This window comes from Stegastes partitus, unplaced genomic scaffold (assembly GCF_000690725.1).
Source record: "Stegastes partitus isolate 25-593 unplaced genomic scaffold, Stegastes_partitus-1.0.2 Scaffold111, whole genome shotgun sequence".
Lineage (NCBI taxonomy): Eukaryota > Metazoa > Chordata > Actinopteri > Pomacentridae > Stegastes > Stegastes partitus.
In genome coordinates, this window is record NW_007577842.1 from 734015 (window position 1) to 751052 (window position 17038).

Sequence of the window (17038 nt, forward strand, 5' to 3'; positions counted from 1 at the left end):
CCGCGCGCGTGACCCTAGTGAGGATTAAGCGGTGTACAGATAATGGATGGATGGATGTCTCAGAACAAATAATGGGCAACGTCTTACCTATGGCACCTATGGCAGACACAGCTAGTTCTTTAATCTTGAGGTTGTCAGTGTTGTTGAGAGCAGACAACATAGTTTCCATCAGGGTGGACAAGTAGGGCTCAATATCAGCTCCTGTTACAATAAAACAAAACATAGAAGGAGATATGATTTTTAGTTACTGAATGACTCTGTGTTCAATACATGTCACAACACTCATGAACATCTCAAACCTAATTTTGATGATGTGCTGTTGAATGCTGTTAAGTCAAACAATTCAGTGAGCATTTGGGTTCTTTTAAATGATGCCAGGAAAGTTAACATCTATGAAAGCTTCACATTTCTACAGCAGGCAGTAGGCAACCTTTTTTCCATCTTACCTAGGTTCTCCATGAAGTTCTCTAGGGCATAAAAGGCTTTTGTGACGTGGCCAACCTTTGCCTCATTCAAGGATGAAAGGTAGCCCAGCAGCAAAGGCATCAACTCTGCACAGTATTTACTCACTTCAGGCTGGGAAGCAGAGAAGGAGAAACAGAGTGAACAAAGGAAATTGAGAGAAGGTGTGAGTTCTTGATTCTAATCATAATAAATGTTTTATTTTTGCTATATTACAGATTTTGGGGTACACATTGGTATTAGAGTAAAAGTTAAGTGGCACTCCAGTAAGTAAATTAAAGAGATTCCACATTTTACTGTAATTGCTAGTTCATTCCTACACAGTCCATAATCTAAACTTTGAGTGTACTGTGTCACAATACAAAAGTATGTGCAAGTAATAATATTTACCCACAAACACACCATTAAAAGCATAACGGCAAACTAAGCATGTATGCAAAGGAAATAAATTTATGTGATGTGAGGCATGACTCACCTGTAAATGTTCAGAGAATTGTCCGAGGGCAAAAAGGCCAGCACTGCGCACCACCTGATTACTGTCAGAAAGACTCTGACATACCGTATGCAGAACTGATGACAGCATCCTACAATAGACACACACACACAGACAAGAGAGGCAACATGATTAAATCTTAGTGAGTGCTATGTATCACCATGTCTTCTCAAAGAAAAATGAATGAAAAAAAAAGATAAACATACTTAGTGCGTATGTGGTCTGCACATCCTTCAGCCAGTACAGCAAGACACATGATAGCCCCCTTCCTCTGATAGGGGTTTTCACTGACAAGGCAGGCCTGAGTCAGGGGCATCTATTATAGAAGATACAACATAATGCATTGCAAACAAAGCAGGTATACGCATCAAGGCTCTTACTTAATGAATCTCCAGTAAAGTTTTTTAACATCTAAGTGACTTACTAGCTGATGGAACAGTTTCTCTGGAGCTACATGGAGTGCCATTGTGTCAATAATCTGGAAATAGACAAACAAGTTACTTGGAACCGTACAAGTTTCTGCAAAGCAAATGTTGGCAAAAAACAATATGACACAGAGGAACAAACTGTATCAACACAATTAAAAAAAAAAATTAAACATATCCCCACCTGAGCAGCACAGTGTTTGGGATTTTCATTGTCTGTGTCATCTCCAGTGTCATCCTCCTCATCCTCTGGGTCCTGCTCGCCAGGTGGGGGAGCTGCAATCAGTATAGGGAATACAGCCTGCAGGATGGGGTTCAGCAGCTTCTGCTTTATCACCGTCTACAAAGTACAGGAAGATTTTTTTTAACGTACATTTCATTAAGAAAATGCTACTAACCCTTCTTTCTGCTTGATGCTGGCATAATGAGCCAATGCCCCTTAAATTCAGATTAAAATATTACCAGAGAATTATAGACAGTTTAGGAAAGTTAACAAATTCACACTGTATGAGAAAAATTTGTAAATAACTGCGTCAGAATGTACTACAACTATTTGTGCATAAATTTTTACCTTATTTAACTGACCTTGATAATCAAGAAAGAAAAAGAAATTGCCCACCATCTCCTCAGATCCAGACATACTCAGATGCTTCATGACTGTATAAATTGCAAATATTTTTCATCTTGCTTTTGAGCATCTTTATTTATACCAAACTGAAGAACAGATATAGATCATTTACTTATAGGTGCAGGCGAGTGACATACCTTGCTCTTCAACTTGATGAGGAAGGCAATGCAAGAGAGTGCCTTCACTCGCAGAGAGTCACTCAGAGTGGTGTCACTGCCCACCTAATACAAACATATGGTGTTTAAATACTGATGTAAAACTCTGAGCATTCAAATCACAAACATCTTATATATGACCTACCATTTGTTAGTTTAGAAATTTAAATGAAATTCAGAAGACAAAGCTGGCAGGGAAAACCAAAATTCAAATCCTACCTCCAAGAAGAAGTGGACAATGTCAGCAACATGAGGGACGATGATCGATACCTCACTCTCCATGAGCTCATTAAACACCTCCATGGCCTCACTGGCTTGGTTCTGTGCAGACACAGATAAACACAATCATCTAGCAGTTCTCATTTATCAATACCTTTAGATTTAACTGGCAACACTTACATCAGTACTTGTAAAAACATTTTTAAACAAATAGCACAATTTACCTCATCAGCCTTGATGAGGTGTTTCAGAGCAACAATCACACTTGGGATGATAGAACGCATCTGGTTCTGAAAAATGACAGCACAGCAAAATGTCACTTCAGTCACTGAATAGTGTCTTCAAAATGATTGATTCAGGCCTTAGGCAATGGTTTGCCTAAACTTAACTGTAAGTTTATCCAATTTGTAACCGTTTGAAACAATATCATTTCCTCACCATCTCTTCTGTGCCAGTGTATGCAGTGATGGCAGAGAGGGTGAGTATGCAATAGTACAAGGCTGTTGGGTTGTTGAGGTCCTGTAACACAGTACTAAACAGCGGCAGCAGCTGACAGTAGTAAGGCTTGAAAGGTTCAGGGTTGGACTCCATCACCTTATTAAGCAGCAGGAGGCCAACCTGTTAGAACAAAAGAGTGCTGATATTTCAGAGTTAAGCCCAAGAATATGTAAAATACAATATAAGAGGATACTGACATATTTGTGGATTTATAAACAAACTATAACAATCAGGTAAAAAAAAAAAAAAAAAAACATACCAATATATAGACAGCCTATATATAAGCGCAAACATACTCAGCCATCATTTGGAGGTGGTATGACATAAACGCAGTTAACTTTAAAAGTAGCAGTAAATAAATCTTATCTAAATTCCTAGCTGTTCCATGATTTGTGTACCTGTCTGTCTTGAGGGTTGCTGCTCTTGGTGGATTCATTGAGAAGCTGCAGCAGAGCAGGCCATCGATCCGGTGTCTCATGTTTAACCATAACTGCACACAGCTGGGAGATCGAGTGTTGCACTGAGTGCCTGCAAAGCAGAGACAGATAGGCAACAGGTCAGTGGCATTTCACAAGTATATAAAGCCGCATATCTAGTGTGTTGAACTCTTGAGGCAACATTTAATCTGAATCAGTGTCATTCATTGCTTACTCTGTTTCCTGGATAAAGGCCTGCAACACCACGGCCTTTAAGCTGTATGAAAAAAAAAAAAAAACAACAACAACTTTATTACAACAAATCAACTTAATATCTAAAATAACAATTGGATGCAGTGTGACAACAGTGTATAATTTTTCCAAAGTACAATGCAAACCTCTCTCTGTCATTAGGGCTAATCTTCTTCCAGTGTTTCTTTACTCTCAATCTCAGCATCACTGCAGCTGACTGGCGAATCTGCATGTAAGGTATAGAATGAAGAAAATGTTTGCATTGTGGCTTACATAGATAAAATCACAGAGTGGTAAGAGCTGAGACTTATATCTCTCTTTTTCTCACATACACAGACACATAAGTTCTGATAATGACAGCTTCTGTAGACTAAAAGTTCCATAATGCTGTTGTTGAGAGTCTAATCAGATGCAGCATGCTACGGTACCCTCACAGTCCAGCCAAACTCAAAAATAAACAGCTTGGTTAAAACAGCAATAACGATTGGGCAGTAAGAACATCCCTGTCACACAGTCTATGGAAAACTGTTGTCAGATGAGCATACAAGATTCTGAAGGACCCCTCATATACTTTATTTTTAGACAACAAACTACTACCTTCAGGTAGACCTTATAGAGTCTGCAAATATAAGAGCAACCATTTTAAACAGTCTTTTATTCCTATTTCCATCACACAAGTCAACAAACAACAGCTCAGTATAAACTCTAGATGTGTCTGGCCTGCGCATTTGATCCAAAAGGTTGATATCAGGATTCCTGGGGCCTCATTTATCATCAGTGCGTAGAAAAGGTTCTAAATTCTGTCGTACGAATGAAATTTAGAGTGTGCGTAAGTACAAAAAAATCCGTATTTATCAAACGTGCGTACGGGGGTTGTACGCACATCAGTGTTGATAAATCCCACTTGTTCTTAACCTCCGTGCTCGTGCACGTTGCCTTCAGGAACGCCTCCAAATCACCATATAGGGAAATAACACGCCTCTTTAAAAAGCAAGTGAAGATTTATTTTTTCCTCACCTGTCGTCATCATCGTGGCAAAAAGGGCGAAAAAGAGGAACTTTTCTGAAACTGAGATCAAGGTACTTGTCAGCGAGGTTGAAGCAAACCAGAAAATATTGTTTGTTGCGTGAAATGTTGGGATAAGCAGTGAAAGAAAAAATACCGCATAGGACAAGATAACCACCGCAGTTATTTATGTTGGGAGAGATCGCCGTCAAAAATTTGGTTTGACGTTAAGCTCAGTGCCAAAAAACGCATCACAGTCCATCCATCCATTTTCTATACACCGCTTAATCCTCATTAGGGTCGCAGGGGGGCTGGAGCCTATCCCAGGGCGAAGGCAGGGGACACCCTGGACAGGTCGCCAGTCTATCACAGGGCTACACTTAGAGACAGACAACCAAGCACACTCACAGTCACACCTACGGACAATTTAGAATCACCAATTAACCTCAACATGTTTTTGGCAAGCCGGAGAACCCGGAGAGAACATGCAAACTCCACGCAGAAAGATTCCGGTGCCCCCATCGGGACGCGAACCGGCAACCTTCTTGCTGCGAGGCAACAGTGCTAACCAACTGCGCCACCTTGCAGGCCCGCATCACAGTCCATAAAAGAGAAATGGCTGCAACTGGAGGAGGACGAATTAATACCAAACGTTCACCCAGTGGATAACCCTGCTCACCTACAGATGACATGTTTTAATAACCAAATAAAGTCCAGCTAACATCTCCACACTCTGTGACACTCACCAATAAGCCAGCCGTCTTCAGCAGCTCCTGCTTGGAGACCCACAGAGCTGTTCTGCTCAATGAATGAGTCGTGCGTTCCTCCAAGCCGCCGGGCAACAACGTTGGATAGCGACAAATGCGCATCGCAAATTATCAGTACGTTGATTGAATGAAACCCTTTTCTATCTACAAAATTAAGTTTGTGTAGTGATGCCGTTTTGAATGCGATGTGGGTGCAGTCTATGGCTCCACTTATGTTTGGGAATCCAGCGACGGTATTAAGTCCCCGTTTGATTTGGGCTCGTTGGTGATGACTGTAAGGGAACTGGATGTAGGCTGAGGCCAGGGGAGTTATGGCATCCAACACTGCCGGCTTGATCCTGCTCAGTGATGACTGGAAATGCATATGTCTCCAACCTCACGCTGAAATGTGCCGGTGGTCAAAATCCCTGAATATTTTCTATTTGTAGTTTCACTGTTCTACCGCTAGATTATGTGCGTGCGCATGGTCAGAGGTGTGCGTATATTTACGCACAGTCCTATGTATAAGAACAAGTTGATAAATTCCATACTTTCCGTAAGAATGTCCGTACGCACGCTCTATGCACATATCTGTGTGTACGCACTGATGATAAATGAGGCCCCTGGATTTCAAGGTGCAATATGGTGCTCTTACAAGTGCAACACGTATGTAGGTTTTCTACGTTTGAATGTTGTAGGCAGACAAATGATCACACATGGTTTCACACGTGTGGCTTATTCTGTGCCAAGCTGTGTGTTTTTTTGTTTATCATGTAGCTGCACAGAGCTGTAAAATTTGCATTACTGGCTAAGACAAAAATGACCTTAATCTTAAAACTTTTTTTTTTTTTTTTTTAGAGCTCACAATACCTGAGGATTTTGGGAACCACCAATGACAGCACACAGGGCTGGAATAATGGCTGGATCCTTGAAAGCCTGTTTCAGCTTGGCTGTGGCCTAAAAAGAGGGAGATAGATAGATAGATAGATAGATAGATAGATAGAGAGAGATAGATAGATACTCATAACATCCACGAATACAGTACATTACAGTAGGTATCACAAGGTTTCACTACTCCTAATCTAAGCCATGGTTTATCTTTTATGTTACCAACTTTACATAAAGAGGACAGCGAACGTTAGGACACAGTGGCCTTAAACATCGCTATATAGTAATAAGGGGACCAAGGGTTTGACAGGTAGTCAGCTGTACGTCACCAAACGTTAACTTGGCTAGGCTAGCTAGCTTCATTCGGTAACCGTTGCCTCTAACCGTTAGCATAAGTTTCAACCTTGCCACCTGTCTAACGAAATAACTTCAACAAACTCAAATTTGTGTCTTTACCTGCTGAATAACTGCATTGTCGGGCTCTGTCAGCTGTAAAAGCGTTTGCTCCAGTTCCTCTGTCATCTTGATAGCGATGATAGGAGCTTTCACCTCCAGTCAATCTTTTATTTGTTAATATTTCTAACAAAACCCGCAGAGATTATAGCGAGTTGTCCTTTCGCGGTGTGGCTACCCAAGTATGCTACACCTGTCAGCTATGTAAACAAAGTCTCTCCGGGACGATTTGAAAGCTAGCTACCGAGTTTGCGGTGAAAATAACTTCTCAAAAGTCGGGTGTATGTGAAGTTTTCCAGAGTTTTTGAAAGTGACCAGTTCGAGTCCTCAGCTCGGTCTGGTCCATGAACGCTTCAACTGCCTGCACGCGACGCAGAAGCGGCCAGCAGCTCCATGTGAGCTGAGTTAAAGGGACCTGCGGAATTTAGAGCTCCGAGTCTGACGGAGGAAAAACAGCGCCGCTGCCGGACAGGAGGCCAAATATAAAATTTGTAGGTTGGACGCAGGGGATACTTCCCGTCTGAATATTTAGAATGTGTTGATTTGTTCCCTCCAAATAAAAACGCATGAATGAATAAATGAAACAGATGCAACATATAACCCCAGGGGTCTTTTTTCCTTCAGCATTTCAAGTGCAGACATGCGTGATTTGTTTTTAATGTGCAGAAAGCTTTGAATATCAGCCAATAAAGTCGTGGGTTGTACGCCTATCAGGAAGTCAACAGTGCTGGTAAATCCATATATATATATATATATATATATATATATATATATATATTGGTAAATCCCACTTGTTCTTACCACTGTGTATAAAACAAGTGAATATTCTTTCTCATCACCCGGGCCCAGACTGGGGGGGGGGGACAGAACTGGACCCTCATTGAATTATGGATTTTTTTCTCCAAAGAAGGGCTATTAATGGAAAGAAACAGTGCGATATTTGAGTTAGAAGTTTTAATTTGTTTTTGTCTGAACTGTCCTTAATATCTTTGGAATTGCCCTCCACCCCCACCTCCAACATAAAATGGTTTGGCCCCTGATCAACATTTGATGTCCTTTTACTGGAAGTTCGGATTTTGCACTTCAGCACCAAAGTGTCCGCTCAGCAGAAGTCTGGTGCTCAGAAAAGGAAAAAGAAGAGAAAAAGAGAGGAAGAAAATAGAGGCCTTAGAGATTTGCTTAAAAAAATACTTTTAAAAGGGTGGTGACACGGAGCTGGAACTAGTAAAGTCAGCGTAGAACAACGTAAGAAACAGCGGAGCCAACGTTTGTCAGCATTGTGACGTTATCTGGCTAGCTCTTAATATCCGTTAGCTGTGATTAAAATCCTGACAAAACACGGGTTGTTTTGACAGAAACGGGCGAGTTTAGTGGCTCCGTCAGAGAGGATGAGACAGAGAGGCCGAGGCGAGAGATCCAGAACAGAGATGAGGAGGAAGGGGCCTGCTGGTCCGCAACAGAGGGACAGAGTCAGACCATGGATGAGACTGAGAGAGGGAGCGAGACACGGTGGAGCAGGAGAGACCCGCTGGTCCACCAGGGGGGGGACAGAGTCAGACCACGGATGAGAGAGAGAGCGAGCGCCAAAGTGCAGCGGGATGGGCTTGCTGCCCAGTCGGACAGTCTGAGCAGGATGGATGAAAGAGATGTAAAGAAAGCAGAATAGAGGAGAATTAGAGGAGGCAAGGTGAGGAGAGGAACAGGAGAGGAAGAGCAAAGAAAAGGGGAGATGTGGATGAGTGGGTGTGTGTGGGGGGGGCATGTAATATCATCTTGTCCCGGGCCCAGGGGTCAGGGGAGAGATCACTAGCAGCAATAAAAATAAATAAATAAATAAAAAGTGGTTTGACGTTAAGTTCAGTGCCAAAAAACGTGTCACAGCGACTGCAACTGGGGGAGAACAAATTAATACCCAACTTTCACCCAGTGGATAACCCTGATCACTTACAGATGAGATGTTTTAATACCCATACTAAGTCCAGCAAAAACATTTCCACACTTTTTAACACTCACCAATAAGCTAGCCATCTTCAACAGCCCCTGCTTGGAGACCCACAAAACTGTTCTGCTCAATGACTGAGTCTTACGTTCCTCCAGACCACCGGGCAACAACTTCTGATAGCGACAAATGTGCCTCGCAAATTACTTGATGAAATGAAGCCCTTTGCAATTAACATAATTAAATTCTCTTAGTGACGGTGCTTTGGATGCGATGTGGGTGCAGTCTGTGGCTTCACTTATGTTTGGGAAGCTAGCGATGGTGTGAAGTTTGAGTTGAGCTCGTTGGTGATGGCTTTAAGGGAACTGGATGTAGGCTGGGGCCAGCGGAATTATGCCATCCAACACTGCAGGCATGATCCTGCTCAGTGATGGCTGGAAATGCCGCATATATCTCCAACCTCACGCTGGAATGTCTAAAACTCATTTCTATTTGTACTTACACTATTCTACCGCTAGATTTGTGCGCAAGCATAGTCAGAGTTGTGTTTATACGCACATTCCTAACGGTAGGTACAAGTTGATAAATTCTTTTACCCCTCTCATTTAGATTTCTTGCGTTTACGTAATGCACTGCCTAAAGAATTAATTTTTCTGTCCAAAAATTCTTTAGTCAACCAAATTATAACTGAAACACATTTACCCACTCCCAAGATACATGGGTTGCCAATCTGTAACAAAAAATGTAATAACTCATTTATGAGAAAATGTTTAAACAATGAATTATTTCCTGGATTTCAAAATAAAAATGGCATTCTATCCAAATTTGACAAAAAGACTACAGCGAAACTCATGAATGATGTATTAATCATTACCAGTTGCTCCCAAAGTTAAAGAAACACATTTCAAAATCATGAACAATATCCATCCAGAATTATTAAGAATATGCTTCAATATTCAGGAAAATAACTGTACTTTCTGTAATACAAATATAGAAACGACTGACCATTTATTTTTTGATTGTATCATTGTTCAAAAGTTTTGGATAGACTTGTATAAATGGGTGAAATCCATTTGGTATTCTGGTAAATAACAAAAAAGAAGAACTCTATCTTAATGTAATTCTATATGTATTGCTAAATTCTGTATTCACAAATGTAAATGTCAAATATGTGCCCCTACTATTTCCTTCTTCAAAAATGATCTTAAATTGTATTTGAAATCTTTGGACCGAATGGAAAAAACAAATGCTGTCAAACTGCTATCCTACTTTAATGAATATCTCCCAGATGAAGAACTGATGTAATTCCCCCACAGACTTTGAACTCCTTCCCTTACATAAGCGACGGACTGACTTTTGCAGTTTTTTGTTCCCACTCATTTTTTGTTTACATTGACATCAAAGAAGCCATGTTTGTTAAAATGCACGTGTTTTTCAATTTTTAAAAAATAAAAAAAAAACCAAGTTGATAAATTCCATACGTTGCGTGGGACTGTTCGTACGCACTCATTACGCAATTCGCACACATCTGTGCTTACGCATTGATGGTAAATATGGCCCCAGAGGATTATACATCAGCTCAAATGAGTTCATTACCATTGTGGTGGATAGGTCCCACATCCACATTTAAAGTTACTGGTATTTATACAGCAAATTTAAAACAACAGCCATTGAGCCAAAGTGTTTTACTGTGGAAAAATCATTCAGAATATCAGAAAGTTAAATACATTTTTAAAAAGTCAGAAAACACAAAATTAAAGTTTGGTGGTATTAGTTAATTTAACAGTTTAAATATTAAGCTCAAGACCCTAACATATTACTTATGATGTGACTTTAGTTTAATAATTTAAATATTATGAATCAATATCCTGCAATAATTCTGTAAAATACAATTTTACCGGACTATGTAGTAATTATTAGCACTAGGACCCTACAGTATTTAAAATTATGGGGATAACATGACTGATTTAGAACTACAGTTATGACCCTAAAAAAAAACAAAAAAACGACTAACTCAATGAATCAGAAGATTCCATACATTTCCTGTTTTAAATTTTCAATTAAATGTAATTTTGCTGTCTTTGTTGTTATTAACATTTGCTACAACAGAGAGGGATGGCTATGATTTAACAAAAGACAGGAGAGAGATTACTTCCTCAAACAAAAAACACAGAAGAGGGCAGAAGTGTAAATCCAGCACATACAGTGTGTGTTGAATCAGCAGAAATCAAGTTAAATGAGAAAAGTTGGTCTACAGGAGTTTGATATTTGAAAGTAATACAGAATGTCAGAGAGAGTTATTATATTTTAAATGGTCATCTGGTGCCTGTATTCTGTGAGTTCCTTTACAAAAGTAAAAAAAAGAGATAATTCTCTTTTTTTAAACTTTTTTTTTACTAATCACATTGATGAAGAAAAGGCTCAATTTAGTGCACAAAAAAATCACTAGAATGCAGGACATTAAGTGTTTGACGCAGAGACACATGCTTCATGTGTCCCCTCAGTGTTAAAATGAAATCAATGTACTTAGTTCAAATAATCAGATCTACAAAGCTAGATTAAATTGTTTGGCTTTGTTTTCCTAGTTAGTTAATTTAAGCCAATCCATCAATTATCAGAATTGTTGTAGATTCATTTGCTATCGATTCATTAAAGGATCCATTTTATCAGCATTAGTAAAGGAACAGCAAAAATATCTTTCACTCTTTATTTTATAGTTTGCTCACCAGAGAGGAGGAATTTGTTTCTGCTGAAACATTCAATTCAATTCAATTCAATTCAATTCAATTCAATTCAATTCAGTTCAATTCAATTCAATTCAATTCAATTCAATTCAAGACAAGATGGATTATGATAAAATGTTTTAATAGGTTTTTTTTGGCTATGTTCTTTTTTCTTTTACAAATAAAGTGTTCTTTGGTGTTTCATTAATTCCAGAAAGTTAAAATTGTCCAATGGTTCATGTAATGTCAATACAAAGCCGTTGGCAACATGCAGAAAATGTATGGCTCCATGAACTTCTCGTTTTAACTCTTGCAGTGTCTCTCCAGTGCCAAGCTCCATGGAACAGCCTCCCCAATCATCAAAGACCAGTCTGTAATCTCCTCCACACAAAGCAATGCTAATGCATTGCACAGTTATTCACACGCCCTCTATACACACCTAAAACATCAACCCCCACCTATGTGTCTCGGCTCGTACACGGTGAGGCAAACACGCCCTGCCCTGCCAAAGAACAGTGGGAAATGCTAATGTGCCCATCAAGCTCACTGCTCTCACATCATGTCATTGCTAATTGAATCGTTACCACAACAATGCAGACCAGGAGGAGGAACACAAACAACTCTTAGATGGTAATGCCCAGGCTAATCTATTTCATCTTTGTGAAAAGGTTTGCAAATGGAAGGAAAAAGTTTAGGTCAAAACATGCCCAGCCCATTGTATAGGAAAGGGGGGAGGGTGCTGTAGTTTGATACAGCACTTTAGTGTCTGGTTTTGTTTTTCAAGACTTATTGTGCACACATTTAAAAAAAAAAGCCAAATATAGGTAAAAAAAAAAAAAAAAAGAAAGAAAGAAATCATAAATAAAATGCTCTGTGTTAGTCTTCAAACACAGTAAGTATATGAAGTTACACTGCCTTAGATTCATAATTGGACCATAATCAACAATGCTGACTAAGACAAATTAGCAGTTCATAAACTATTCAAGGCTTGAGACCCAGATACTATATTTAGTCTATTGACCTGGAACTGAGGCTCATGAAAACATAATTCGTCGTATAACTGGAGTGCCGAACGCTCATGCTCAAGGGTCACAAAGGACTAAAGCTTATGGGCTGCCAAGTCAGCAAGTTGATGTTACTTTCAGCAATATCTATGTTTTGACAAGACCCTTTACTTATTACGTTGATGTCTCATGTGCATAAGCTGATTTTATTAGAATGATGAGCGGGAAATGTAAAAGCAGTGCACAGAGACGTAAGGGAGGGAAGTTTTAAATGCTCAAACTGTCACAAAAATAACATTGTTTGTTGAACTGCATGATCAGTGAGCAGTAATACTTTCTTTCCTTGTGGAGAATATGAATGAATCGTTTAATAACTGAAGATGAATTCCTAAAGCACAATACAAAGTACAATAAAATAACGTCACCCTCAAAGGCTTGCTTTTTAGGAGACAAATACACTGCAAATATGGGATATAGCTCACAAACATGGAAGGATCTTTTTACCAAAATCATCATCACAAAGGTGATGCCCAGCCATCGCGTTTGACTTAAAATGATACACGTCAATACAATTTTTAAAAAAGGCAACATCAATAAATGTTAAATAACAGTTCACAGGAGGACAAAAGCTAAAGGTAACCTTGGAGGAACCCACGTCACCCACTCCTCCTGCTCTCTGTCTATGGTGCACCATAGTCCTATGATATAATATTCTGTAAACCAAGATGTGTAGCAGGGTTCAGCTGAAAATATCTAATTGTAATTTCTCTGACAGAACTGAGTAATTCAATTTACAGTATATTTGTTTTACAATAAGGCTTCAGTTCAGTATTCACTGTGTAATAGATTAAAACGTGTACCAGAGCATTACCACATGAGATACCATTAAAAGTGTGTCAGTCACACAAGGAGGAGGACATAATTTTGTAAAACCACTGGTATGATAGTTTGAACTCTGGGCCAGACATGCTGCACAATGCATCAATTAATGATTTGATAATAGTGCACGGTGTGGTAATTTAAGAAATAGCAAATGAATTTAGATATGCATCATGTAACCAGGGCTGCAAGGTAGCTCGGTGGTTAGTACTGTTGCCTTGCAGTAAGAAGGTTGCCAGTTTACGTCCTGGTGAGGGATCTTTCTGCGTGGAGTTTGCATGTTCTCCTAGTGCAGCATGGGTTCTCTCCGGGTTCTCCAGCTTCCTCCCACAGTCCAAAAAAAACATGTTGAGGTGATTCTAAATTGTCCGTAGGTGTGAATGTGACTGTGCTTGGTTGCCTGTCTCTAAGTGTAGCCCTGCGATAGACTGGCGACCTGTCCAGGGTGTCGCCTGCCTTCGCCTTAAATCAGCTGGGATAGGCTCCAGCCCCCATGCGACCCTAGTGAGGATTAAGTGGTGTATAGATAATGGATGGATGGATGGATCATGTAACCAAAGTAGCCATAGCAATGTAAGCTGAGAGTAAGATCCTAAAAATACATTTTGGCCTAAAAAAACAGGGCCTCAAAATAGGTAATTGTTAAGTGTAGCAAATAAAAAATACATGTAATGAAATGACTGCAAAATGCACAGTGTAACCTCTTGGAGCTACTGGGAGGCTCCGTGAGTAGCTGTCTGGCAAGACTATTCAACTTTGGTAACTGCCAAAATTAATCTTTCTGCCATTATACATGTATTATTGCAATGAATAAATCACTTTAGATTAGATTAGTCTTTAATTGAAGACCTCTTTGTCCATGGTGCACCATATTCCTACACTGGGATACTACATAAACTAAGGTGTGCATCGTGGTAATTTCATGAAACACAAATCGAGTTAGATGTGCATTATGAAACCACAGCATATGCTGAAATAACAAGGGTCTTCAAATTAGATTTTGACATATACAGTACATGCTTTAAGGGCCTCAAAAAAAGGCAACGAAACATGACCAAACTGCCAGCCCTTATTATGAAAGCTTAAGAAAACAAAGAAATGGCTCATGAATGTGAGGCTTGGGCCTCTTGGGTAGCTATCTGGTTTGCTTGTCTGACTCTGGTAATCCAGGTAACTTAAATTTTTTCTCATTATATTTTGTCTAATCTCAATTACTGAGGCATCATCAACTAAAATACTAGATACTCAGATCTTTAAAATGTGAACATTGTGAATTTAGCTGCATCCTAGTTTTAAATCTTTTTTAGACCTTGCTTTCTTCGTTCTCAAATCTGACGCACGGAATTTGAACGTGAATGGCCGCAGTGTCCAATGAAAAGACCTGGCTGCCTCCCAGGAGCAGCGGATCAATGGGATTGGCCCAGATCAGGACTCCCACCTCCATCCTGCCCACACCCACACACGTCCTTAAAATCAGCGGCTAGGAAGCTCTGCGCTGTTTTTGAGTTAGCTCAGTTCGCTGTAGCCGGACCGATCTTTACCTTTACGTGTCTCCCGGAATACAGAAGCTCTTCCTGCTCGGTTTTTACGCAGCGATATTTCATCCTGTTTTTAATTTTTTGTTTTTTTATTGTGTGTGTATGTTCACCGCTCACCTTAGCCATGGCTGACTTGAAGAACCAGATCAACTTCAACTACCACTGTCCTTATTACTCCTACGCTTTCGGCATTATGTACCAGTCCGGGCCCGAGCAGAACCACGGGAACTTGAGCGGCTGGAGCGACAGCACGGTGGCGGACTTGGGCAACTCCAACCCCGGGGTAACACAGGCCTACTACGCTGCCGCCACCGCCACCACCAACAACACCACCGGCGTCACCAGGACCCCGGAGGAGTCTCCGCCACACAGCCCGGAGCGGCACGCCGTTAACGGCCACGGTCACTACCAGGGCTCCGGGGTCGTTTATCTCGGTGACACCCAACCAGGCAGCCTACTGGTGACCGGACCACCCCAATCTGCATACGATGCCCGGGAGAACGAGGTTGGTCGGGCCGGCAGCGACACGATGAGCGACACCGAGGTGCGCACTTCACCGGGTATGTAATTAACTGGTACTACTTTTAACTTTTGTAAGAGCGTGTGTGCACTTCCATGGTCTTCTTGGATGGTAAAAGCGACTATTTATTGCTGGAGAGACGAGCCTGACGTCCAGTTCAGGTCTATCTAGTTTTATCCCGCCACCGCTTTACAATTATCCCGCCACCAATTTACAAAAACAAAATGGCGACCTCTAGTGTTTGAGAAAAGCAAAACAAAACATGTTTGTTAAACTAGGGCATCATTTCCACTTACTTAAGATGCTGTATTTGTATTTTTCTCATATTATTGAGTTTTCTATTAAAACTCCTGGTCTGACCCATGTTGACTTTATGTCTCTCCACGCTCAGACTCCTGGAGCTCCAGCAGCAGCAGCAGGGAAGGGAGTCTCCCCCATGCAGACCCTGCCACATGGGCCAAGAAAGACCTTCACCAGGAGACCAGCAGAGTGAGCCCTGGCGCCAACAGGACCGTCTCCAGCTCTCTCATAGAGGAGCCGCGAGCTTTCCCTGTCCCTGAGGGCAACCTCGCCAACAACAACACCTCTGCTGCACCCATAACTGCCCCAAAGAAACCAGGCACCCCTGGCATGAACAACCCTAGAGGAAAGGTCCGGACAGCCTTCTCAGAGAGCCAGATGAACACTCTCGTCCATCGCTTCAGCGTGCAGAGGTACCTCACCCCAGCTGAGATGAAGAACCTGGCTGAGCTCACAGGCCTGACTTACAAACAGGTGAGGGATTTATGTTTCTGTTGGATGATGAGCATGACAAAAACTTGTGTACACTTTTTAGTCAGGTGGGATTCTGTGTTGCAGGTGAAGACTTGGTTTCAGAACCGAAGGATGAAGCTGAGGAGGCACCAGAAGGACACCAGCTGGGTGTCGGAGCGCTACTCTATCAACAAGGAAAGCATGTTCTCAACGATTCCCCCGTATATCCCACCTGTAAGTAGCCATCATTATTCACAGCATTAGCATATGTGTGCGACTATACCTTAATTGTGTCATATTATTTGAAGAATTTTCTTATTAAAATACATGTAAGAAATGGTGAAAAACTGTCCTGCCCAAGTTTCTTGTTAACCGATAAAGAAAAAGCATTCTGGACATAGAGCAAGTCATCCATAATGGAGGCCTAACCATAGTCTGGTTATGGCCTTCAAGGCACAATGAAACATTTAACAAATATATCATGATAAACTATGTAAATGGCATCCTGTAACTGATAATATTTTGGTATCAATTTGTGTTTCAGTATCAGGGAGAGGCACGGCCCCAGCTCAGGGAGCATTACAACCAACACGTGATGGAAGCGGCCTTCAAAAAGACCACTCCACAGAACCTGGCCTTCTATCTGGCCGCCATGGGCACCGGATCCCCTGGCTATCCCGCCTGGTCCTCCACCTCGCCGCAGGCTGCAGCGCCCAACAGGCCCCAGATGACCAGCTGGTCCATGCCACAGGGCGTCGGCAATTACGAATACAACCCCAGTCCATTTAACTTGGCCCCCGTCGCTGCTTTAAACAACTTCGGCCACGATCCAAGCTTTGAAAACAACGATGGAGTGCCTGTCAACACCCAGAGCTCCCTCAATGCTGCCATGGCTCACAACACCGGCCAGTAGTCAGCATTTGAGCTTCTTTATAAATGTTTTCTAACAGCTGTGTTAAGATTCTTCTCTTCAAGCTTGCTGAATTTAGTTTATAATTAACTGATGTAATTTTTGTCAGGCTGTGTATAGATATGCTTCAAT

The 17038-nt window shown here is 41.1% G+C and overlaps 2 protein-coding genes across 2 annotated transcripts in view; one reads left to right on the forward strand and one right to left on the reverse strand.

The window, feature by feature from the left end:
• Positions 1 to 7030, reverse strand: part of ipo4 (importin 4) — a 15291-nt gene extending 8261 nt beyond the window's left edge. The window contains exons 1-15 of the mRNA XM_008277956.1: positions 6644 to 7030; positions 6170 to 6256; positions 3695 to 3774; positions 3532 to 3573; positions 3279 to 3408; positions 2821 to 3000; positions 2607 to 2672; positions 2383 to 2484; positions 2146 to 2229; positions 1565 to 1720; positions 1380 to 1433; positions 1162 to 1271; positions 938 to 1046; positions 447 to 576; positions 88 to 201 (exon numbers count right to left, since the gene is read on the reverse strand). Coding sequence (XP_008276178.1) covers positions 88 to 201; positions 447 to 576; positions 938 to 1046; positions 1162 to 1271; positions 1380 to 1433; positions 1565 to 1720; positions 2146 to 2229; positions 2383 to 2484; positions 2607 to 2672; positions 2821 to 3000; positions 3279 to 3408; positions 3532 to 3573; positions 3695 to 3774; positions 6170 to 6256; positions 6644 to 6709 — 1510 coding nt within the window. The 5' untranslated portion in view covers positions 6710 to 7030. The remainder of the gene's footprint in view (positions 1 to 87; positions 202 to 446; positions 577 to 937; positions 1047 to 1161; positions 1272 to 1379; positions 1434 to 1564; positions 1721 to 2145; positions 2230 to 2382; positions 2485 to 2606; positions 2673 to 2820; positions 3001 to 3278; positions 3409 to 3531; positions 3574 to 3694; positions 3775 to 6169; positions 6257 to 6643) is intronic.
• Positions 7031 to 14847: 7817 nt separating this feature from the next.
• nanog (nanog homeobox) lies at positions 14848 to 16909 on the forward strand. The gene is made up of 4 exons (XM_008277971.1): positions 14848 to 15283; positions 15635 to 16017; positions 16102 to 16230; positions 16541 to 16909. The coding sequence occupies exons 1-4, from the start codon at positions 14848 to 14850 to the stop codon at positions 16907 to 16909; spliced, it is 1317 nt and encodes a 438-aa protein (XP_008276193.1).
• Positions 16910 to 17038: the final 129 nt, after the last annotated feature.